Source organism: Erinaceus europaeus, chromosome 13, assembly GCF_950295315.1.
Source record: "Erinaceus europaeus chromosome 13, mEriEur2.1, whole genome shotgun sequence".
Lineage (NCBI taxonomy): Eukaryota > Metazoa > Chordata > Mammalia > Eulipotyphla > Erinaceidae > Erinaceus > Erinaceus europaeus.
The window spans coordinates 73,822,177-73,846,596 of NC_080174.1; the positions used below are offsets into that span (position 1 = coordinate 73,822,177).

General features: G+C 42.6%; 1 protein-coding gene across 2 annotated transcripts in view; it reads right to left on the bottom strand.

Annotated features, from left to right (window-relative positions):
• The window catches only part of USP24 (ubiquitin specific peptidase 24), a 143,477-nt gene extending 120,676 nt beyond the window's left edge, over positions 1 to 22,801 (bottom strand). For both annotated transcript variants that reach the window (XM_016185979.2, XM_007518026.3), the window contains exon 1: positions 22,463 to 22,801. In XM_016185979.2, the coding sequence (XP_016041465.2) occupies positions 22,463 to 22,783 (321 nt within the window). In that variant the 5' untranslated portion in view covers positions 22,784 to 22,801. The remainder of the gene's footprint in view (positions 1 to 22,462) is intronic.
• Positions 22,802 to 24,420: the final 1,619 nt, after the last annotated feature.

Consider the following 24,420-nt stretch of genomic DNA (forward strand, 5'->3'; position numbering starts at 1 on the left):
TTCTGCTGCATGCAGTGCTGGGGATCTAACCTGGGACCTCAGGCTTTTCAGTCCTGTGGCCTATCACTGAGCTAGCTATCTCCCCCGCCTTCAAATATCACTTCTACAACAAAACTTTCAAGCTTTCTCCAAAGGAAGTATACTAGTTCTATTTTTCACTTGTCTGAGAAAGAATGCACATAGCACTGGTCTGTCGTGTCTACTCTTCTATTTGTCCTTGCTTTCATACAGTGGTGGAAATCCTACTCAGGACCTCACACACTCCCAGCATGCTCTCTACTTCTGAACCACCTCCCCAGCTCCATATTCTATTTTCATACCCAATTCTTATTCAGTATTTTCCAGTGGTTGTGAAATACATTCTGCCTCTAAAGCTCAGAGATGTGCTGCATATCAAAGAAGACAAATAAGGATTCCCACTTTCTTTTAAGGAGCATTTTATAATAACAGGTGTAAGAACCCATGGCATATTGATTCTTACAAAGGAAAGACACATTACCTCATACCACAACATGAATGAATGTTGAAAATGTTAGGCTAATAAAACAGGCACAAAGGGGCCAGGTGGTGGTACACCTGGTAAAGTGTTCTCATTACTATGTGCAAGGACCTGGGTTCACACCCCCGTCCTTATCTGTAGGGGGGAAGCTTCATAAGTGGTGAAGCTGTGCTATCTCACTCTCTCTCTCCCCCCTCCTCTGTATCTCCCCCTTGCGTCTCAATTTCTGTCTCTATACAAAACAAAAATATTTCTGAAATAGTTGCAATATAATAGATGCTGTATGATTCCACTTACAGGAGTTATCAAAAGAAGTCAAACTCATAGGAACTTAATGAGTGATGGTTGCAGGGGCTGGGAAAGAGGAAAAAAGTGAAGTTATTTAAGAGTTTTAGTTTAGTTTTGCAAGATGAAAAAGTTCTGGAAATCTGTTTCACAATAATGTGAAAATGCTTACCACCACTGAACTATACGTTCAAAAACGGCTGTGGTGACAGATTTTGTTTGTCTTTTTCACAGCTGTTTTCCAGCCACGTGGTTGGGAGATAGCTGACACCATACCTTGGGCAAGGACCCAGGTTCAATTCTTTGATACAACACAGAAAGACCATGTATGGCCTGGGAGGAAGCTTTTTGAAGGGTAAAGTGTGCCAAAGTGTCTCCATCTCTCTCTCTCTCTCTCTGAGGTTGGTAAAGAGAAACAAGATCCAGACTAACCGTGGTCAAAGGTAGCCCTGGAAATGAAATGAAATATAACCTGAGACCTAACTAAGCACTAAGCTTTATTTACCACCACTTGACACACATGGTAAATTCTCAGTCCTCATCTAACCTGGCTTATCGGCAGCATTTAACACATCTGACCACACTCTTCTCTCCTTGTAACACTGCTTTTGGAACAGTGCCCTGGCCACTCTTTTTTTTTTTTTTTTGCTGCTCCTCCCTCACTCCCTCCTTCCATCACTGCAATGTGCGTCTACACACTGGAGTCCAGTGCTGAGGCCCAGCAGATACAATGCCACTGAGTAGAGACCTTATAAACAGCAGCAATTTATTCCTTCTAGTATCAGAGGCTGGGAAGATCAAGTCACTATAAATTTACTGAGTCAAATCTAATGTACTTCTCAACCTTTCCAGACCTTGACATAAAGAGCTTCCCCCTCAAATAGCCATGCAGTTGTCAATGAAGCCTCCACCTGAATAGCCTAACTTATAATCAGCTTTTGTCCTACACACCACCAAAAGTAAAGTTGTTTATGTTTTTCCCTGTTTATGTGTCTCTCCAGCTCTCATCATATGACATCTAACTTGGTTTGTTGCTTAGCTCCCTTAACTAGAGTGTAAGCTCTACCAGGGAAGAATTTCCATATGCTGCTCTGTCTCCAACAACCCTAATAAAGGGCAGGCACTCAGTAAATATCTGGTAAAGGAATACGTGAATGTAAAGTATCTAACAAACCTCTTGTGTTCAGAAAGCGAAGGCAGGTTCCAGGCAGAGACTTGTGCATGTGAGGGCCTTCACCTGAATGTAGCATATTTAAGGCAGTTTCTTGTCACTCTGTAACAGCAAGTGATGAACTGGATTAAACTTCCGTCTATCTGCAGATCTGGCACTCCATGCTGTGTGCAAGACTCAGGTTTACCCCCCACTTGCTATACCACATGGGAGGACTTAGGCACTGGGGGACACTTCAGTGCTATTGTTTCCCTCTCTCCCTCCCTCCCCACTTACTCCCCCCCACACACACACACAGGTCGACACAGAGTGGTAAAGCCCTGACAGTGACAAAAATTCATTGAAAAAAAAAAGAAATATTTGTAAAAATGCACAGTACTCAGCTAGACAACGAAAGCAATGCGCTAGCATGGCCATCTGAACTACTCTTAAGAGAACTCTCAGGCAAGAAAGACAGTTCAGCACGTAGAGTGAGGACCTGGCCATGTACACAGCCCTGGTTCAAACCCCAGCTTTACATGAAAGCATCGATACCAGGGAAAGCTCTGGGGCTGTGGTGTCTCTCCCATGCCACTTGATTAAAAATAAATAGAAAAGGCTATTCTGCATAAATTTTTACTTATAGTAGTAGAACACCACTGCAAGCACTTCTGTCTTTCTTTTATATTATTCCTTTTTCTACAATAACAGGAGCAGTGGATCTGTTGTTCAAGCACTGAGCCTCAGCAATAACCCTGGTGCCAACACTCCCCCCAAAATAGAGTTTAAGCCCCACAATTAAAATCTTTTTTACATCTTACACTGTTGACATCCTTTTCAAAAAGACAAATGTTCCATCTAAAACACTGGCATAACATCAAAAGACAAACGTCCATTAAATAACCAATAATGTTAAATATCTAGAAACAGGAAATTTTCTGAAATGTGGTAGGCACTTCCAGACAGTCAAATATTGCAATTTATCTTATCATGTCTTCTCTAATATGTATTTGATGATTTAAAATATCAGAAACTTAAACTAGTTATTCAAAGTCACCATTTTAACATTCAACTTAATTACATAAGTGAAAGTTTTGTTCTAAGATGTTCCTGACACAAGAAGCTTCCAGGTGAATTTCAGAAATGTCAACAAAATAATCTTCTTTTTATGCCTGTAAATGTCTGAGTATTCCAGTAGTGTCAGCTTATATCCACCTCATGCTGGTTCTAGGCCAGCCCATGGGTCTTCTAGCACTGAGGGTTTAAAATAACTTTCAACCTCATTTAGACATTCTTTTTTCTCTACCACACCCTAATCTGAATGGTGTTGATGTCCTTGAAGAGCCTTGAGGTAAGTGTACTTAGTAGCTGGACTGTTTCTAGGACCCGGCAGAGGACTTGGAGTGGAAGCCAGGGGACAGACATGTCTAGATAGAGGCTCATAAGATGACACGTGGAAAGGGGCGGGGTGTTGGGCTCTTCTCTTTCAACTTCTGTCCTTATCCAAAATATATAAATACATATAAAAGATGTCACTGGGGTACAGAGGCTCCCCAAACCAGTCCTGAAGTAAAGAAGGTGACTGTTCTCTATCCACAGTACTCCGAAGCTGCTTCCACTACCCCAACTCCCACAACCTAGGTCAGCAAGCAGTCAGGAGTCAAAAATCCTATGTGCAGCTATGCATAAATGCGGACAGAGAGTCGTGGAGAAGATGGTTGGCCCATGTCTGCCACTTTAGGGGAACTGCAGTGGACTGCACTGGGGAGAGGGAAGATTCAGAACTCTGGTGGTGGGAATGGTGTGGATTCAAACCCCTGTCAACATGTAATTCTGTAATATAAAAGTATAAAAAATAAAAAAGGGGGCTGGGCGGTGGCACAGCAGGTTAAGCGCACATGGCGCAAAGCGCAAGGGCTGGTGTAAGGATCCTGGTTCGAGCCCCAAGCTCCCCATATGCAGCGGAGTCGCTTCATAGGCGGTGAAGCAAGTCTGCAGGTATTTATCTTTCTTTCCCCCACCCTGACTTCCCCTCCTCTCTCCATTTCTCTCTGTCCTATCCAACAACAACAACAACAGCTATGACAACAATAACAATAACAACTACAATAAGCCTAACAACAAGGGCAATAAAATGGGAAATATGGCCTCCAGGAGCAGTGGATTCTAGTGCTGGCACAGAGCCCCAGAGATAACCCTGGAGGCAAAAAAAAAAAAAAAAAAAGCCCCAGCAATGACCCTAGAGGCAAATAAATAAATAATAAATAAAATAAAAAATCCTATGCGTGTCTATCAGGAGACCAACACAAGACCTGCTGTTAGGTTCTTCTGACCTACTGACATTTCAGACTAGATTACTGTCTGTGAAAGGGGCTGTCCTGTGCATTGTGGGATGTTTAGCAGCCCCTCTAAGTGCCAGTAGAAGCCTCTGGCTGTGGCGACTAAGCTTTTCAGACACTGCTAAATGTCCCCCGTGGGTAAAAATCACCTCTGGTTGTGAACTGCTGTCTTAGAGAAAACATATTTAGAGACATAGATGTCTCCATACTTGGGTTTCTTTGGTAAGATGAAAATGTTTCCCTACAGATAGATCCAAGACTCCCTCTGGACCTAAAAACATGACAACTGTCTAAGAGATCAGGACAAAGAGGATTGAAAAGTACAAAGATAAAGAGGTGATTTTATCTTACTAGATAAAGGCAGCACTTTATTATGTACTATAAATGTTTCTTTTTTTTTTAATCAGAGTACTGCTCAGCTCAGGTTTATGAAGGGGGATTGAACCTAGGACTTCAGTGCCTCAAGAACTAATTTATTTATTTTTGCATAGTCATGCTATGTCCCCAGCATAACTATAAATGTTTCGATCATAAGAACTTTAAAAATATATTATTTTAAGTGTTTTTTTTTTAAAGTCATGTAAAGACTGAAATGAAGGAAAGACTATTCTTGAATCTACAGTAAAGGGACAAAACCAAATGTAATGCCTAACGTTTTTTCTTCACCAGAGCACTACTTAGTTTTGGCTAATGGTGGTACCAGGGATTGAGCCTGGGACTGCAGAGCCTGAGACATGAGTCTTTTGCATAACCATTATGCTATCTCTTCTGCCCAATGCTTAACTTTTTATTCAACCCGGGGTTGTTTCTGTTTATAAATGCCATTTTTTGATACAAATGGAAAATTTGAATATAAACTACTTAACAGAATATTATTACTTATATGACTTGAATTCCTTATTGAATAGTGATATGGTGGTTCTACAGAAGATGTTGCTGTCCTTAGGACATTTATACTGAAGTAATGAGCTAAATGTTATGGTGGGGTTGACAGGATAGCTCTCCTGGATAGTGTGCCTGGTTTTTTGTTTTTCTTCAGGGTTATCAATGGTACTCGGTGCCACTGCTCTTGGCGGATATATACACACTTTCCATTTTTTTGTATAGGACAGAGAGAAATTGAGAGGGGAGGGGAGATAAAGCAGGAGAGAAAAAGATAGACACCTGCAGACCTGCTTCACCACTTGCGAAGCAACCCCTCTGAAGGTTGAGGAGCCGGGGGCTCAAACCGGGATCCTTGTGCAGGTCCTTGCACTTGAAACTATGTGCGCTTAACCCAGTTCGCCACTGCCCAGCCCCCCATGTGCCTGCACTGTCATGCTCTCAGTCTAGGTTCAAAACCAGACCTCACCACACTAAAAGAAGCTTTGGTGCTATGGTATGTCCCCCCCCCCCTTGTCTCTATGTGAAAAACTCAACCTAGAACTGTGAAGTGCCAACAAGGGCAAGGAAGGGAGGCAGGCAGGTAGGTATGGCAGGCAAAGCAAAGAAAAAAAAGTCGTGGTATCATGGCAAGGCAGTGGCACACCTGGTTAAGTGCCCACACGACAGGGTACAAGGACCCAGGTTCAAGCTCCTGGCCCTGACCTAAAGGTGGAAAGCTTCACAAGTAATGAAGCAGAGCTGCAGGTGTCTCTCTCCCTATCTCCCCTCCCCTCTCAATTTCTTTCTGTCTCTATTTAATAATATATATATATATATATATATATATATATATATATATATTAAAAGTCATGGTATCTGCAACTTTATTCAAAGTACCCAGAGGAAAATACCGTGTGTGTGTGTGTGTGTGTGTGTGTGTGTGTATCAGCACACTCACTGATAGGTGACATCAAAGCAAAAGTGAAAAACATTAAACATTTATAAATAATGAATCAATGTAAACAACACGTACAACTTGTCTGTATGTCAGAAATTGTTGGAGATTAACAAAGAACTTGATGCAGCTGTTGGCTCACCTGATTGAATGCACACATTACAGCATGCAAGGACCCAGGTTCAAACATGAGTGGTGAAGTGGTACTGCAGGTGTCTCTGTCTTTGTCCCTCTCTGTACTCCCCCTTTCTATGGAACAAATCAAGTGGCATCCACACAGGACATATACCTTTTCTAATACCTTACTGGATACTTTTATCACTGTTCCCCACCCTGTCAGAACACAGAGTAGTAGATGCAGCTGGAGACAAGCTATTCTGAAATAGCAACCCAAGTGATTATAATCTAGTGCTGGTCTTCCCTCCCCTTCATAAAGAACACCATAAACTATGGTTTCCGTAAAAACAGGGGCCGAGACTTTTAGCAATCTGAGGCCAGGCTGGAGCTAAACACATCCAATATTTGTTCAGTGTTGAACAAGCAGTTCTCATACTACTGTTTCCTTCCTCCTCCTACTCCACTGCTACTTTTTTTCTCTTTTCATAGAAGTGGGAAAGTGGGAGTGAAATAAACAGCCTCTTAGTAAGATTTACTTCAAAATAAACTCACCTGGATTAGTAGTGACATCATTAGTCACTATTACAATGACAGATGAAGTAAATAGGGAAGTCTAAAATAAAGAACGCTTAAAATCAATTTCCTGTTATAACTTTACTGCAACGTTTTCTCTTTCCCCTTTAGAAATGACAATCTCTACAAATAATCTCCTTACTGAGCTTCCAATAAAGGCCTTCAAGTAAAGTTATGTAAGAGCAGTCTAGCAATCTTATGGAAGTCTTAAAAAAATGTTTGTTCCTGTTAATATCCATTATATTATTGCCTGCATGCAATACTTTCTTATGACAGCTAGAGAAGGGAACATATATATGGCAGTAGTACTAAATACCAAAATTCAAATTTAATACATTTTGCACCAAATAATGTCCATTTTAAAGACACTGGCAACATTAAAAAATTCCTCTCATAAAACTGCAAAACAAAGTCAACAACTTTGCGGTAAGACCATCAAGATATTTATGTTACCTCTAAGCTATAGTGCAAGTTATTTTAGGCAAGGTAAGTTTTAAGAGGCCATTTGATAAGATGAAAGAAGGAAAAGGTGTTAGAAAATGGTGGGGCACGCAGATCAAATTATTTCATTTAATTTTAGCATACTTTCAATCAAGTGTTACCTTGGACTTAATAGGAAATACAGAAGATGCACCGTGTCCTCAGAAAGACTCAGTTCAGTCTAGGTGACAAATAAATGAATAATGCCAAGACTGTGGGATAGAGGTTATGATAAAGGTATGTGAGGATATCTATTCAACTCAAGAAGGGACTTTTAACTAGGATGAGCAGTAGAACAAAGAGCCAGTGTAACGGAAGCTATCAAGCTCTACAGAAAACTATTAGCAAACCTGATTAACAGTGCATGTAGTGTGTTAGTGCTGAGCCTCGTGGGACCTGCTAGACTAAAATAGAAGGAAGTTCATTACCTGTCTCTGCCAACCACAAGGCTGTATTAAATCTACTTCTGTAGAGAAGGATCAGCTGCAAGGATCAAGTCAATGTCAGATAGCTGGTGCCATGGATTAACTTTCATGGTCCATACAAGAGACGGAAAAAGAGGAACAAGAAGGGCATGCCATACAGGAGGGACAAAAAACCTTAACAGAGGCAAAGTGTCACATAAGTATCTGGAATGTTTTAAAGATGATTTTTTTTCAAAAGATTTTTGTTTAGTTTTTTTTTTAATATTTATTTTCCTTGTTGTCCTTTTGTTGTTGTTGTTGTTGTTATAATTGATGTCATCATTGTTAGGCAGAATAGAGAGAAATGGGGAGAGGAAGGGAAGACAGGGGGGAGAGAAAGATAGACACCTGCAGACCTGCTTCACCGCCTGTGAAGCGACTCCCCTGCAGGTGGGGAGCCGGGATTCGAACCGGGATCCTTATGCCGGTCCTTGTGCTTTGTGCCACCTGCGCTTAACCCGCTGCGCTATAGCCCGACTCCCCCCCTTTTTTTTTTTTTTTTTTGCCTCCAGTGTTATCACTGGGGCTTGATGCCAGTGCTCCAAATCCATTGCTCCCTATGGCCATTTTTTTTTCTTTTTCTTTTTCTCTCTTTTTTTTTTTTTTTGGATAGGACAGAGAGAAATTGAGAGGCGGAGAGGTAGAGAAGGAAAGATAGACACCTGCAGACCTGCTTCACCACTTGTGAAGCGACTCCTCTGCAGGTGGGGAGTTGAGGGCTTGAACCAGGATCCTTATGCTGGTCCTTGCGCTTTGTTCCACGTGCACTTAACCCGCTGTGCTACCACCCAACTCTCTTTAAAAGATATTTTTAAGAGTTCAACAACTGACACTACACTTGATTTCTGTATTCATTACAATATATAATCTAAGACAAGTATTATATTTTTGATTTATTAATGACTTTCCAATATATCAAAATGTTTAGTTTCAAACCTACAAATGTATAGTTCATCCTGATATTTGTGATAATCACTCTATCTGATACATAACAGAACCAAAAGGCAAATTTTTTTTGCTATTTTTTTCCCTTTCTGATGCCCTTGTTGCTTATCATTGTTGTCATTATTGTTGTTGTTGGATAGTACAGAGAAATGGAGAGAGGAGGGGGAGAGAGAGGGTAAGAGAAAGACAGACACATGCAGACCTGCTTCACCACCTGTGAAATGACTCCCCTGCAGGTGGGGAGCCGGGGCTCCAACCGGGATCCTTACAATGGTCCTTGAGCTTTGCACCATGTGCACTTAACTGCTCCCGAACTTTGGGATCTTATGTTTGAGAGTTCGACACTACCCATTGCACCACCTCCCACACCACTAAGTTTTTTTTCAAGTCTCCAGTACTCATGCAATTGAGGACATGCTCAGATGGTGGGCTGGAGGGGGCAGCAGGGGGAAGTACTAAACTTTGTCAGGTTTTCATGATGCTACATAGACAGATGGACACACATCATGAGAGAGTAATTTGCTCAACCTTTCCATCTCGGCCTCTAGAATTGTTTTCATAAACTGATCAATAACCTCTGACATTTACTTGGTGAATCAGAAAGCAAGATAAAGAAGGTCAATAATTTTGAGGGGAGAAATGATCAAATGTTAACTGTGCCCTTCTAACCCAAATTAACACCTTACAAAGGAAGTAGCAGTGATTAAACATATAGCAAGTGTACTAGGAAGGCTATATGAAAGAGATATCAAATGACTTCCTCATGTGAGAAAGACACGACAAAATACACAAACACATCGTGTTTAGTAACAATGCAAGAGGCAAAGTCTTCATTCTGAACAGATTTAATGCCACTAGATCCCAAAATCTATCTCAAAATGTAGACAAAGCTTCAAATTTAGTCTTTAAATTGACATATTTCAGTTTTATTTACTGGGATGGAGAAGGAAGGCAGGACATATTCTCAGACATACAGATCATCTTTTTGTTTTATGAAGTCATTCTTGATATCTCTCATAATCACTAGGAACCATCTAAGTTAGCTCTGCACTGATTCTGATCTCTGATACTCTTCATAAATTCTTGGAATTTCTTTAACACAGATAGGTCTTATATGCCAGCCATATAAACTTCAAAGTCATGAAAAGCAAGCAGGACTTGCTTAATCTCTACAGCAATCAATACAACTGTCACACATAAACCAACTGTTTCTAATACCACATGTTTGCTATAGTAACATTTTTTCCTGGCATGCTTTCAACACTGAGTACTGACTGCTCACTAGATATCTAATATTTTCTCAAAAACAAATATGACACATATAAAAACTTAAAAATATATAAACACTGTTAACAAAACATAAGATAATCTGTTTCTATTATAGTTCCACAAAGCAGATATCACAACAAGTAATTCTCACCAAGTAAAAACTACCAAGATTCTTTTAAAGATTTGTTTATTTACTTAATAAGAGAGGAAGAGGAAAGAGGCAGACAGTGGCACACCTGGTTACGCGTGCACAATACGGTGTGCAGGGACCCAGGTTCAAGTCCCTGGTCCCCACCTGCAGAGAAAGCTTCACAGGTGATGAAGTAGGGCTGCAAGTGTCTCTGTTTCTTTCCCTATCTCGATCCCCTTTCCCCTCTCAATTTCTCTCTATTCAATAATAAGTAAACAGAAAATATTAGCGAGAGGGGGGAGAGAGAACTAGAGACATTTTAGGACATGTGCTAGGAACTAAAATCAGAACTTTATGCTTGAGAGTCCAGTGCTTTATGTGTTACCTCCTGGGTCACAAAAATTACCAGTATGTGTCCTGGAACCTCAACTCTCCAGAGCCCTGCTCCACTGGGGAAAGACAGAAACAGGCTGGGGGTAAGGCTCAAACTGCCGATGCCCATGTCCAATGGAGAAGCAATTACACAAGCCAGACCTCCCACCTTCTGCACCCCATAAAGAATTTTGGCCCACACAACCAGAGGCATAAAGCATAGGGAAGCTTCCAATGGAGGGGATGAAGTGGGAACTATATGGAACCATACTCGTTACCTTATAATCTTGTTATTAAATCATTAGTAAACTGACCATAAAAGTCAAAATACCAACAATAAGACAAGTATTCCTAAGGTTACTAATCCCAAACAGGTTTAGAGTTACTGCTATTTTCACCATCTCAAGTCTGTTTAAAGTCAAAGACATCCACATTTCCCTACCTTTAAGATAAGGGGGGCCTAGAGCACAGGATCTGCACACATGAGGTCCCAGGTTTGATCCCCAGCACTTAGTAGGTCAGAAATGAGCAGTGTTCTGGCTTGTTTCACATACTCTTTCTCTTAAAAATAAATAAAATAATAACAATAATAGCTGCTTTGTATTTTCAACTACGTTAAGAGATTTGTAAGCCAAAATATGACTAGTCCCTACAGTATGTTCATTTTTCTAGAAAAAACTATAATCATGCTTTCAGGACCAACTATAATGTCATTTAATGGAAATAATTAGTGCCATTCTTAAAAGAGATGCCAGCTGAATCATCAATCTACCAATATTAAATATTCAACAGGGAAATAAATACTAATTCTGTTCATTCCACAGCACAAAAGAATTTTTTTAATCATATCTTTTCCTGGAAATTTATACCACCATAGTTCAGATGACATCTCTCTCTCTCACACACACACACACACACACACGTGCGCGCACACATACACACGCACACACGCTCACGCGCACATACACACAATCTTGAAGCGCTATTTAAATACTTCTGACAGATCTAAGCTCTTTCATCCTTAACCCACAAAACTTCAAAGAACACTATAGTTTGTCTTATAGCATAAGAAATTCACCAGCCTTGAAATGACAAGGAAGAAAAGGACTGTCGATTCTCCACTATCCTCCAACCATTTAGTTCAGTAAATGGTAAAATACTAAGCTGGCTACAATCTGAATGGCTATTTTTTTTATCCCAAATCACTTTGTGGAAGAAATAATAGTTGACTTGACAGTTATCATGAGCCCAGTTTCTTATCTACCCACAGTAGGTGCATTGTGATGCTTTTATGGCATAATTTTCCATTATTATCCCTTTCTTTTTATAAATACTGTCTGGAACTTTGCTCTCAATCTCTTCCATACTCTAGTCTCTGACTAGCTATGGCTTGAGAACTGGTTTGAATTGTGACACTTTTATATGTTTACTTGTCACCAGGGTTATAGCTGGGACTCTGCCTGCACTGCTCCACTTCCAATGGCCCCCTCTCCCTTTTTTTTTTTTTTGCCTCCAGGGTTATTGCTGGGGCTCCATGCCTGCACTAGGAATCCACTTCTCCTGGAGGCTATTTTTTTCCCCTTTTGCTGTCCTTGTGGTTTACTGTTGTTGTTACTAGTATTGTTGTTATTGTTGTTGGATAGGACAGACGGAAATGGAGAGGGGAGGGGAAGACAGAGAGGGGGAGAGAATGACAGACACCTGCAGACCTGCTTCACCGCTCTGAAGTGATCCCCCTGCAGGTGGGAAGCTGGGGGCTCGAACTGGGATCCTTTAGATGATCCTTGCGCTTTGCACCACCTGCGCTTAACTTGTTGCGCTACCGCTCTCTCCCTTTCTTAAACTTGGGGACTTCACAAATGGTAACCTGGGTCCTCTGTCAGGTGTGCCACCACTCAGCCCCCAGCCCCAGAACCAACATTTTCAATTTTTGTTTGTTTACTTGGCTTATTTGTTTGTATTGTGAGGTCAATGATTTGCAATACAGTTGCAGGGAATGCCTATTTTCTTAACTCGGCTATTAGCTGTTTTGCTGCTCTGACAGTTTTAGTTTAACTATTTCTATTACTGAAATTTGATTTGTATCATTTAATGTAAAACCTAAAATTTTTATTCTGAGAACTCTTTTATTTTCTGTCTTTTAAGATTTTATTTATTTATTAATGAGAAAGACAGGAGGAAAGAGAGAGAAAGAACTCTGGTACATGTGCAGCTGGGGATTGAACTCAGGACCTCATGCTTAAGAGTCCAATGCTTTATCCACTAAGCTACCTCCTGGACCATGAACTCTTTTATTTTTCATTAAAAAAAAACAAACAAAAAACAAAGTAGTAGTTCCACCCACTTAAAAATGTACAGACACCACAGACTACAGTAAAATATACAAATAATATAAAGCATCTAGTAAATTGGAACATTTCTCAAAACAGATGAAGCTAGGCCTGGAGCCTCCCAACTGTCCCACAATTCATGACAATTAGACAGGTCACAGGAAGCAGGTCACAACAGATTTTCATGCCTGAGGCTATGAGGTCCCAGGTTCAATCCCAGCATCATTATATATCAGAGCTGAACAGTGTTTTGGCTGAAAAGTAAATAAGATAAGAATAATTTTTTTAAAATTATTTGTTGTGTGTGTTTACATGCATTGTTTTGAGAGCAGTCTCACAGCTCTTTTTAAATTTTTTATTTATAAAAAGGAAGCATTGACTAAACCATAAGATAAGAGGGGTACAACTTCACACAATTCCCATCACCAGAACTCTGTATCCCATCCCCTCCCCTGATAGCTTTCCTACTCTTAAACCCTCAGGGAGTATGGACCCAAGGTCATTGTGGGATGCAGAAGGTGGAAGGTCTGGCTTCTGTAATTGCTTCCCTGCTCAACATGGGTATTGACAGGTCGATCCATATTCCCAGCCTGTCTCTCTCTTTCCCTAGTGGGGAAGGACTCTGGGGAAGCGGAGCTCCAAAACACATTGGTGGGGTTGTCTGTCCAGGGAAGTCTGGTCAGCATCATGTTAGCATCTGGAACCCTACCCAGAGAATCCCTGGTCACAAGTTGCTGTTTGTTGGAGCTCACACCAAGTCACCATCTTGGCTCTGCCCTGGGTCTCACAGCTTTTAATTCCTCAGAGGTTAATGAGTGAGAAAAAAATTAACCATAGATGTAGTCCAAGACCTTCCTTTACAGATGAGGAGACTAAAAGACAAACTGACTTGCCCAAAAATATAGTTAGGAAGTCCTCCCTGCACAGATGACCTGGCCAACGTGTCCCAGAATAATCTTACCTCTCCAGAGCCCGATCCTACTAGGAATAGACAGAGACAGCCTGGAGGTATGAATCTGCCAGCCAACATCTATGTCCAACAGAGGAGCAAATACAGAAGCCAGAACTCCTTCCTTGTGCACTTCAAAAAGAATTTTGACCCATACTTCCAGGGGGAAATGTTTGGGGAAGATGACCAGACATTCTGAACCCCAGTAGCACTAGGACCCAGAACTTTTGTGAACAGGAACCTTTGTTTTTGTACTATCACTGAGAGGGAAGAGAATCTGGAGAACTCCTGAGGGAGCAAGGCACTGCTTTGCTTATCTGAGAGGGAAGAAGAAAAGGAAGGACAACTGTGGGATGATTTCACTCATAAGCTGAACATGGAGAATTGAAGAAATGAACCTGAAAAAATAGGAAAAAAAAATAGAGAGTCGACCCATAAGTATGACCTTGGGAGAACTATGGTGATTATCATCGGGGGAAGGGGGAGCATGGAAGGCACAGAACTTTGGTGGTGGGAGTGGTGTGGAATTATATCCCTAATATCTTATATTTGTATATTATATATGTATAGTATCTTACAAGTTTGTAAATTACTGTTTAATCACTAATAAAAATATATAGTCAGCAAGCAGATATACTCTGGACAGTCTCCCAAACCCCATTCAATATAGTTCAGATACGAGAGCTAAAGAAGAAAACAGTCCTGCTCCTCAAGCCTACAGAAACAGATACATACAGCTAAACCCAGTTTCTCTTACCTAAAGTGCAAGTGTTGCTTTACTTAGTATAAGTAAAAAATAAATAAATAAATAAATAAATAAAGACGTGGGGGGACTGGTGAAATAGCTCAAGTGGAATCTGGTACCCACAATACTTACAAAGTTTCAATGCTGTGGTTTCTTTCACTCTCATTATTTGTCTATATGAATGAATGAATAAATGAATGAATGAATGAATGAATGCTGTGGGACAATGTGGCAGTGGCAATCAAAAGTTACAAAGAAAAGGTATTGGAGCTGACTTTAAAGAATGACTAGATAGTGGGTTTAGGAGTGAGAATGAGGAAACAGATGGTCCCTACACCACAGAGGCTAGGCAGGAGACATCAATTCAGAATGCACCTTTAGGGAATGAGGAACTACTGACGAAGTCTGACCAAAGTGATCCCATGATTTAAATGTGCATCTTAGGGTGGGGTATACAGTAGGGGTTCTGCAAAGCTTTCCTGCCTGATGCTCTGATGGCCCAGACCACCATAAGCCAAACTGAGCAGTGAGTGCTCTGGTTTTAAAAAGTACATTTTAGAAAGATCATTTTGGTGCTCAGCTAAGAGAAACAGTTGAAAGAAAGAAAGAAAGAAAGAAAGAAAGAAAGAAAGAAAGAAAGAAAGAAAGAAAAGAAAAGAAAAGAAAAGAAAAGAGGAAGAGCACAAACCAGACCAGAGCACTAACTGTGGAATTAGGGGAGAAAAAAGATACTTGGGGATGGAATGAACTGAGTAGTCTTAAGAGTTTGATTCTAAAGGTACAAAGTTAAAACTGAAAGTTTTGGGAACAGGCTGGCTGACCATATACTCTTTGTGAAAAGATTTTTAATTCCAGAAACATTTTCAAAATGCACTAATAATAATAACCAAGTTTAGTAAGTATTTAATGAAATATTTCTAATAAAAGCACATTAAAATTTAAGTGAGAGAATATCAACTAAAGTCCACAATACAATTAACTAACATATTGCAGGAAAGCAAAAATTATGCTAGAACAACAAACATATCTTTGGAAGTGAGATGATTTATGGACACTTGCAGACATTTTTCTAAGAGGAAAGTCAGGTATTTAATTTTGCCTTAGAGATAGATTAGAGATATTTCTTCATGATGGCTTAAGTATCTCAGTTTCTGGAAGGATTATTATAATTCTGACTTACTTGTGCTAGCTCTTTATTCAGAACAAATTAAAATAAACCAAATCTAACTACATGTCCCACTAGCCAGTTAATCTCTTAAACAAGTAGATTCCATTTCTCTCCCCCCTCTCATGCACGCGCGCACACACACACACACACACACACACAAACACACACAGAAAGAGAGAAAATGTAATCCATCAACAGTAGACATTAGGTTTCTGTTGGGTAAACAAATGAACTCAAAAAACATATTATGAAAACATAATGGTGATGAATAATGTGCCAAAAACTCACCTCAGAGATTATCAACAATAAGCAGTAACGTAACCTACTCCAGAACTTAACAAAAATGGTCTAAAGTGAGCTTAATAATTTTTTTATAAATCAATAATGACTAAAAAAATGTTTCAGAACGTAACAATAAAAATTCCTATAATAATAATAATGAGAATGAAGCATACAGACTTTAAACAGAAAACAAAATCTACCTAGAAAGGCAAGAAAAAAGCGTCTCACCCTTAAAAAACGAAACACAACTTTCTGGACAGTGTCTCTGTAATCTAATAGCCTCGGGGTCAAATGTTGCACTCCTGAGTTTTTCAGGTACTCAACACTCTGCCGCTTTTTCTCTTTCATTTTTTTTTTAATTGGACTGTAAAAATGGATTACACATTCTTGGCTTTTCTGAAGAGGACCACGCTGGGGTTACCCTTCAGGATGAGTGAAGCACAGAGGCTGCCTCGTATTACTCCATGCAAGCTGGCTGGGCTGCTCATGGTGGGAATGCTTGAGGGAGTTGCCTACTATCTCCTCCCTGACCCGTCCTGCTCGCTACAAGCAAATGTGGGCTCCTCTAGCACTCAGCATCTCCTATTCGAACTACTACAAAGCCTTTCTCACAAGCTACTTTTTTTTTTAATATTTATTTTATTTATTTATTCCCTTTTGTTGCCCTTGTTGTTTTACTGTTGTAGTTATTATTGTTGTTGTCGTTGTTGGATAGGACAGAGAGAAATGGAGAGAGGAGGAGAGAAAGATAGACACCTGCAGACCTGCTTCACCGCCTGTGAAGCGACTCCCCTGCAGGTGGGGAGTCGGGGTTCGAACTGGGATCCTCATGCAGGTCCTTGTGCTTTGCGCCACCTGCGCTTAACCCGCTGCGCTACAGCCCGACTCCCAAGCTACTTCTAATATGACAGAAAACCCAGTGTTAAGACTTACTTGAGGGTCTGGAAGGTGACACAGTGAGTAGGGAGGGCACTGAACTTAGAAGCGTAAAGTGCCAGGATCAAACCAGAATGATGCTCTGGTTCTCAATCTGTCTCTCCCACTCTACCTAGTATTAGTAAATAAATAAAAAGCTAGCCCAAAACAAGACAAAAACTGAAATATACATATTAAACACAAATGACTAACAAGCAGAAACTTCAGTGTATTGAATATATTAAATGGGTTTTGAAATGTTTCAATCTTATTTATTTACATGAGAAAATTTCCTGGAAAACTGAACTTCACAGATGAAAAATATCATTTAGGTAAGTCATTCTAAACATTTTTCTTTTTATTTTTCTTATCTTTATTTATTTGATAGCGACAGCCAGAAATTGAGAGGAAGAGGGGCATAGAAAGGGAGAGCGACAAGAGAGGCAGACCCCTGCAGCCCTGCTCCACCACTTGTAAAACTTTTCCCCTGCAGGTGGGCACTGGCGTCTGGAACCTAGGTCCTCACGCGTGGTAACGTGCACCCCACCAGGTGTGCCACCACCCAGCCCCCACGTTTTCATCTGTATAACCAGATTTGTCAAAATGTTGTGCTATCTGGACCTAACAGTAAGCACAAAGATGTCTTATTAAAGTTGAGATGCTTTATTCAAGTTGTTAAAACCTCACTTCTTGAGTGTTGGGCAGTGGTGTACCTTACACGTTACCATATGCAAGGGCCCTGGTTTGAGCCCCTGTACCACTTGCAGGGAGGGGTGGTGAAATATGTCTGCAGGTGTCTTTCTCTATCGTTCCTGCCTCTCTCAACTTCTCTGTCTTACCAAATAGAACAGAAAAGAACTGGCTGTTAGGAGCCATGGATTCATAGTGCCAGCACTGAGCCCCAGCGATAATCCCAGGAGCAGAAAAAAAATAAATAAATACATAACTTCTTCTCTAGTGTTGTAATTGGTTTTAAATTTTAAGCCAACAGGATTATTATGCTTCATAAAGCTGCCATTACTTATTATCTTATTATGGTTTCACTAGAACTGCATTCACTAACACACAAAAGAAAAAAATTCTTCATGCCAAATTACATTTATTCTCATAGCTATGGACAGGTTAATTATTAGGTGAGACTTGAACTGTTAGATTAACTCATAGGCCTAATTCCCAAAGAAAATACATATATACTAAGCTACTTGAAAATTCTAATTTCAAAAATTAGGCTAGGCCAATTAATCTTTCATATATTTATTTTTTTGTCATCTACTGTCAACTGATTTGGAGAAGTACTTTTTACTCAAACATTTTTAAATGGATTTCTCTTAAATTATCAAGTCATCATGAACCACAAACTGCAACTCATATATTCAAATCACTAATGATTCACTACAATTTATATTTACTCCATATTCAAGTGTACTAGGATCAGACATTTTAGGGGAAAAGGACATGGATTTTAATATAAGCCTTAGTATAAATATTGGTACTACTATCAATTTCATTTACAAATAGCAGCTACTACTAAAGGGGAAAAAAAAGAGGCAATATGGGTTAAGGAACTACAAATGAATGTGACTTTAATTGCTACATATTTAAGTATATTATAGCAGAACCAGCTCTTGCAAACACTTCTGACAAACAGCTGCATATGGGGAGTCTTGGGCGGTAGCGCAGTAGGTTAAGCGCACGTGGCACAAAGCGCAAGGACTGAAATAAGGATCCCAGTTCGAGCCCCTGGCTCCCCACCTGCAGGGGAGTCGCTTCACAGGTGGTGAAGCAGGTCTGCAAGTGTCTATCCTTCTCTCCCCCTCTCTCCATTTCTCTCTGTCCTATCTTACAACAACGACATCAGTAACAACAATAATAACTACAACAATGAAAAATAACAAGGGCAACAAAAAGGAAAATAAATAAATATAAAATAATAAAAAAATACCTGCATATGGAATGTCTCTCATTGAAACAGTAACAAAACAAGGAGTTTACACTATTTGTCAAATCACAATATTAAAAATCACTTCTAGGAATATTAATGATCACAGCCCTAGAAAGTTTTTTCTCCTAGCCAAAATATTCATGATTTTTTTCTACTTAATAATTACTAAAGAGAAATTAAGGAGATTAAATATTGAATAAGATGCATTTCACAACTTAAATTTTAGACAATACTCACAAGTTTCTAGGTTCTGAGCTCTACTGAGCCCTGGACAGGATCATAATTCAAGAACCAACTCTCCCAACTCAGAAGAGGGCATAACCACAGAGGTGTCTTCAGCAGTGGCCAGAGGAGCTTACATTGACTACAGAAGAAAGTAAGAACTCTGACACTGAGACTACTAAACATCTGGATGTTATTTACAGCAGACATAAGACCTTATTCTCTTTAAAACAGAACACTCTTCTTATCTGCCTGAAAAGGTTCAGAAGTAATGCTATTCAAAATGAAAACTGATTCTCTTCCCAAAGCCCCTTCCAGGCCTAGAGATCATGAGTTACATATACACTGACGTCCGATAATACCAGTAACAACCGAACACAGCTATCCACAAAACAATACCTTTATTTGGTTGGAGGATATAAACAAAAAAGTGGCATTCTGAGAGATCTGGTTTATTCTGCTCCGTATCTGGGTTGTTTTTATCTGTACTCTCCTAGCTAAGGAGAATGTTAAAACTTCTCTAAGGAATGAGTTAATTTCTTTTCCAAAAAAAAAAAAAATTAAATGAAACCCTAATTATGTAGCATGTGTCCAAATTACTCATTTGTCCTGGTTTACCTAACTAGCTAGATGACCTTGGGGAAGTAACTTCAAGTAAAATGAGGCACCTCCCACTAAGATCCTCTGAGAATGTAACTTCCATGTTCCCCTACACCTAACCCTAGGACACAGATACAGCCTTAGAAAGTTCACTGAAGGGAGTCGGGCGGTAGCACAGTGGGTTAAGCACATGTGGCACAGTGTCTGTCTTTCTCCCCCCCTCTCTGCCTTCCTCTCCTCTTCCATTTCTCTCTGTCTTATCCAACAATAATAACTATAATAATAAAAAACAAGGGCAACAAAAAAGGAATAATAAATAAATGTTAAAAAAAAAAAGTTCACTGAATTAGATCACTCCTGTCTTCGAACTGCATATGTAAAATAATCATTTTTTATTTTCTTTTTTAACAGCTGAGTTTTATTCTGCCTGCACCTCAAGTGTGTGTGTTCTTTTCTTTTTCTTTTTCGCCATGAGGGTTACCGTCAGGGCTCCACACCTGCATGACTATACTTCTGGCAGACTTCTTTTTCTTTATTTTTAAGCAGAGAGATGGGGGAGACAAAAAAAGGAGAGACACTACAGCACTGATAGTGCCTTAGTTCACTGCCTGCCACAGCATTCCTAAACTTGTACAACTGTTTTAAAATTTATCTCTTCATTTTGCATCTTATGCTACATTGAATTACATCCTTAAATCATGAGCAGAGGGTTCAAATTTGGACTCTGCTTCTGATCATGTCACGTTATAACATGAGAATATTTTAACTATCCCACCAAGAATTAAATACATATATACAGCATCTAATACAGTGTCTGGTTTGTTGAAAATGAAAGGGCAAGAGTCCCCTTCTCTCTTTACCAAGATCGAAAGCCTCCTTTCCCCACTATCTTGAGCAAGATTGATCAATGGGCTACACGGGCAGCATTCAGGATTTGTGAAACTACAGCCCAAAAATCAGGTTAAATGTCCTCATCAGACTCTTGCATGCCAAGAAAGTGCCTGCCTGCATTTCAGTCAGTCTGCTCTGCAGGGTGAAGTAGCCTGGGTCGCCAGCCTCTTTTGAATTCTCAAAAAGTACAGGGTGCAGCCTGCCCAGTCCAAATTCACAGATCAAGAGGAAATGAAAATAACACAAGTCTTCAAAACAACACACTCCCTGCCTAATTCCAGAAAGCAAACTCCTCAGTGTCTCATTCGTGTGAAATGTCTTTGTATATAAATGTAGCGGCAGTACAGCAAATGTTAAAGTACCAGCAAGCATTACCATTAAATTCGACTTTTCACTCATAGGAAATTAAAAGGTGTGATGAACAAATCTCACAAAATAAGGATACAAATCAGCTTTGTAGAGCTACACTAAGCCTTCAGAAAAAGCAATGGTTTTCTTCTGAATTTCAAAAATGGGTCAAAACTGCATGCATCAAGGTGTGTGTTGGGGGAGGGGCTTCCAAAAAAGCCTTTCTTAAGCCGTAAGATACTAGATGATCTGGGAGTTTGTGAAGAATAACAATCTTTATTTCCATACACAGGCCAAAGACACACCTGAGTTACCGGGTAACAGCGAACACTATCAAGTGTGCAAAAAGTCTGGCAACCTTTTTTTATTTTTTTAGCTGCCACTCTACTTCAACCGTTGCAAAAAACATAAAATTAAACAGATATTACATTATCTCTGAAACCACTCTTTTAGAAAACTGAGTTTTTTGCTTTTTTTTTTTTTTCTCTCCTTCTTCTTCTTTCCAGAAATGATCTACATGATTAGCTCCCTCTGAAAAACACAAACCCTGATCTGAGTGAGTGAGACCTGTGCTCTCCTGTGATCAGGGCAAGTTGCTTTACTGGACCCTTGTGATACAACATACAATCAATCAATCGAACCAAAATTCTGTCCTGAGCTGCCATGTTTTGTTTGTTTGCCTTTGCACTAGGGCTATGCCTTCTGTTGGAGTTATTGTTTTTTATCATTACTACTTTCCAAAAATGCAGTTAAAGTTTGTCTCCCTTGGCCCTATCTATACACGCCTTTGCTTACATCCCTTAACTACGCAGTCTTAATTCTCTCCACCCAGACTTGCTCTCTGGGATCAAAGCCACAGAGGCCCAGATGACCCTTTCTCCTTAACACACGGGCTCCACACTCCCTTTCATCTCCCACCCCGGGTCCGGGTCCACTGCGTAGCACCCTCAACTGGCACATCGACAACCCCTTTTTCCTGCTCTGACCAGCCCTCCTTTCTCAGCCTCCGCCGCGGCCAGTCCTGGTGCCAGGTGCATTCTCCAGTTCCAGGGCACGACCTCCCCGAGGGTCCCATTCCTGCGTTGACCTCTGCCCTCCGACCTCTCTCAACCCCCAAACTCCGCCACTTGCGATACCTGGTCTATTGGTAAAAGGCTGGGAGAGCCTCTCACCCAGACCTTTCTGCATCCGGCCTCCCTCCCCAACCTTACACATCCACTCCAGCCATCCCGGCCCTGGGCCCATCTCCTTCCATCCCCCGTGCCCCCCTTTGTTTTTCCCCATCCCAGGCGTTTAAACCCCCGAAGTCCTCGTACCACCCCAGCGGTCCGGACCCCCGGCAAAGGCCACCACTCCGCGCTGGCCCAGCCCACTTGCTCTCAGCCCAGAAACGTGGTGGCTCTTCCACTCGCTTCCCCGCAATCTCCCAGCCTCGTCCCCCTCGCTCGCTAGCACCTCCATTTCTGACTGCCCCCCGCCCCCCAAAGCCGACCTCGCACTCTCTCTCTCCCTCTCTCTGCACCCCGGAGCCGGCTCCCCCGCCTGGGCACCCCCGCACACCGGGTCCCGCACGCGGGGTGAGTCCCCTCCCCTCCCGCCCGGGTCAGCGGCCGCCCCTCCCTCCTCACCTCCGCGTCCACCACCTCGTGGTAGGCGGGCGGGGGGTCGAAACCGCCCCCGCCTCCGGTGCTCCCGCCGCGGGAGGGGCCGCCGCCGCCGTCGCCCCCGCCGTCGCCCCGCGGGCCTCCGCCGGGCCCGGGGCTGGGGCCGCCGCCGCTGTCCATGGGCTCGTAGCCGCCGTAGTCGAGGCCCGGCCGCTCGTTGGTGAGCAGCGCCACGGCCTCGTTGATGTCGTTCTTGGCCAGGCGCAGGGCCTTGCGGATGGTGGCCGGGTCCGAGAAGCCCATGCACAGCAGCGTGGTCATGTGCTGTTCCTCCTCCGATTCCATGGCGCGGGGCTCCGGGCCGCGCCGGCCGGCGGGCGGACGGCGAAGCTGCGGGTCCCGGGTGTCGCGGGCCGCGCGGCGCTGTCTGCGCGCCGCCCCCGCGCCCGGGCGGCCCCTGCGCTCCTGGTCTGCGCGCCCCGCAGCCGCCGGGCCAGCGTGGGTGCGAGCGTGGGCGCCGCGAACCGAGCTGAGGGCGGTGGGGAGCTCAGGCGCGGCGGCGGCCCGGCCCAGCCCTGCGCGCCGCCATGTTGGCCTCGTCCTCCGCCGCCGCCGCCGCCTCCTGAGCCGCCGCCTCCCCCTCCTCCCGCTGCGGCCCCGGGGCCGCGCCTCCGCTCCCGGAAGCCGCACGAGCCACCCCCCGGGCTCGCCGTTTGCCCGCGAGGTTGGGAGGTGACTTTAAAAAAAAAAAAAAAAAAAACCGGAGCGAAGGGAGGAAGAGCCGCGCCGCGGAGCGTCTCCAGGGTGAAAGGGCTGCCGAGAGGCCCCGGGGGAGACGAGGGAGGGTCCTCGGCCGCCGCCGCCCGCCCGCCCGCGTCTCCTGCAACAGGTTCCCCCGGAGCCTCCGGGAGGGGCGCGAGTGCGGGGCCGCACCTGACCGCGCTCCCCGCGCCCGCGCACCCCGGCAGCCCCCCAGCCCTGCTCCGGCCGCGCCGCCCCCGGGGCGCCCCCCAAGCCCCTGGGGACCCACTCGGTCGCCACCGCAATCCGGCCTGCAACGCACCGCGCTGCTGGGGAGGAAACTCACCCACATCCCACGTTAATTGAGCCGCCACGCTGCTTGCAAGACACCTCCACGCCGACATAGATGCATTCCCCCCTCCCTCCCCCAGCCAGGCATATCGACCCGTCGAGGACTGACATTCACTCCCCCCATATCCTTGAGCTGAAATCCCTCCAACTCTTAGGGGAATCATCCTACACCGGTGGAAATTAATTCCCAACCCTCACTGGATTATATTATTATTGTCATTTCCAATATTGACGGAGCCACCTCTCGCCTCCAAACCCGACCGGCCTGTGCAAGTGCTTACACTGGAATCCTTCAAGAGTCTGAAATAAATGTTGACAAGTCAGAGTCCCAAGTGCTTTCTATGAAAACTTTCCTCCGGAATGCTGCACCCTCCTTTAAGCTACAAGCGCACACCTTGGTTTTGTGGGCCTGATACTGGTCCCACCACCCATATTCTGCTGAATCTTGGCTTGGGGTTCTGTGTTTCTGCTCCTTGAGGACTGTAATTTGTTTCTACCTTTGAGCATTCCTCTTTGCCGTCTAAGGCATGCTTTTTTTTCTGCCTCTAGCATTAGTGTCCGAGAGACTTATCTTTCTTTAATCACCTCCACCATAAATAAACTAAGCCCCGGTTATGGCTGTCCTCCTTCGCCTTTCAGTTTCCTATATTTCTTAGGGTTTCCCCCAGCCTCTCTCAAGACCCTGATGTCTTTTTCTTTTTTCACTAAATACTTGCAAACTTGGTTCCCTAATGCTCTCACCCTTTTTTCTTCCTGAATCCTGAGGCCTCCCAGCTAAACTTTTCTTCCTTATCTCATTAAATTCCTCCTGTTGTCAAACCAGTATTCCTGATACCTCGAATCGTAAACTACTGGCAATATCCAACAATTTTTTTTTTCTAATTCACTTG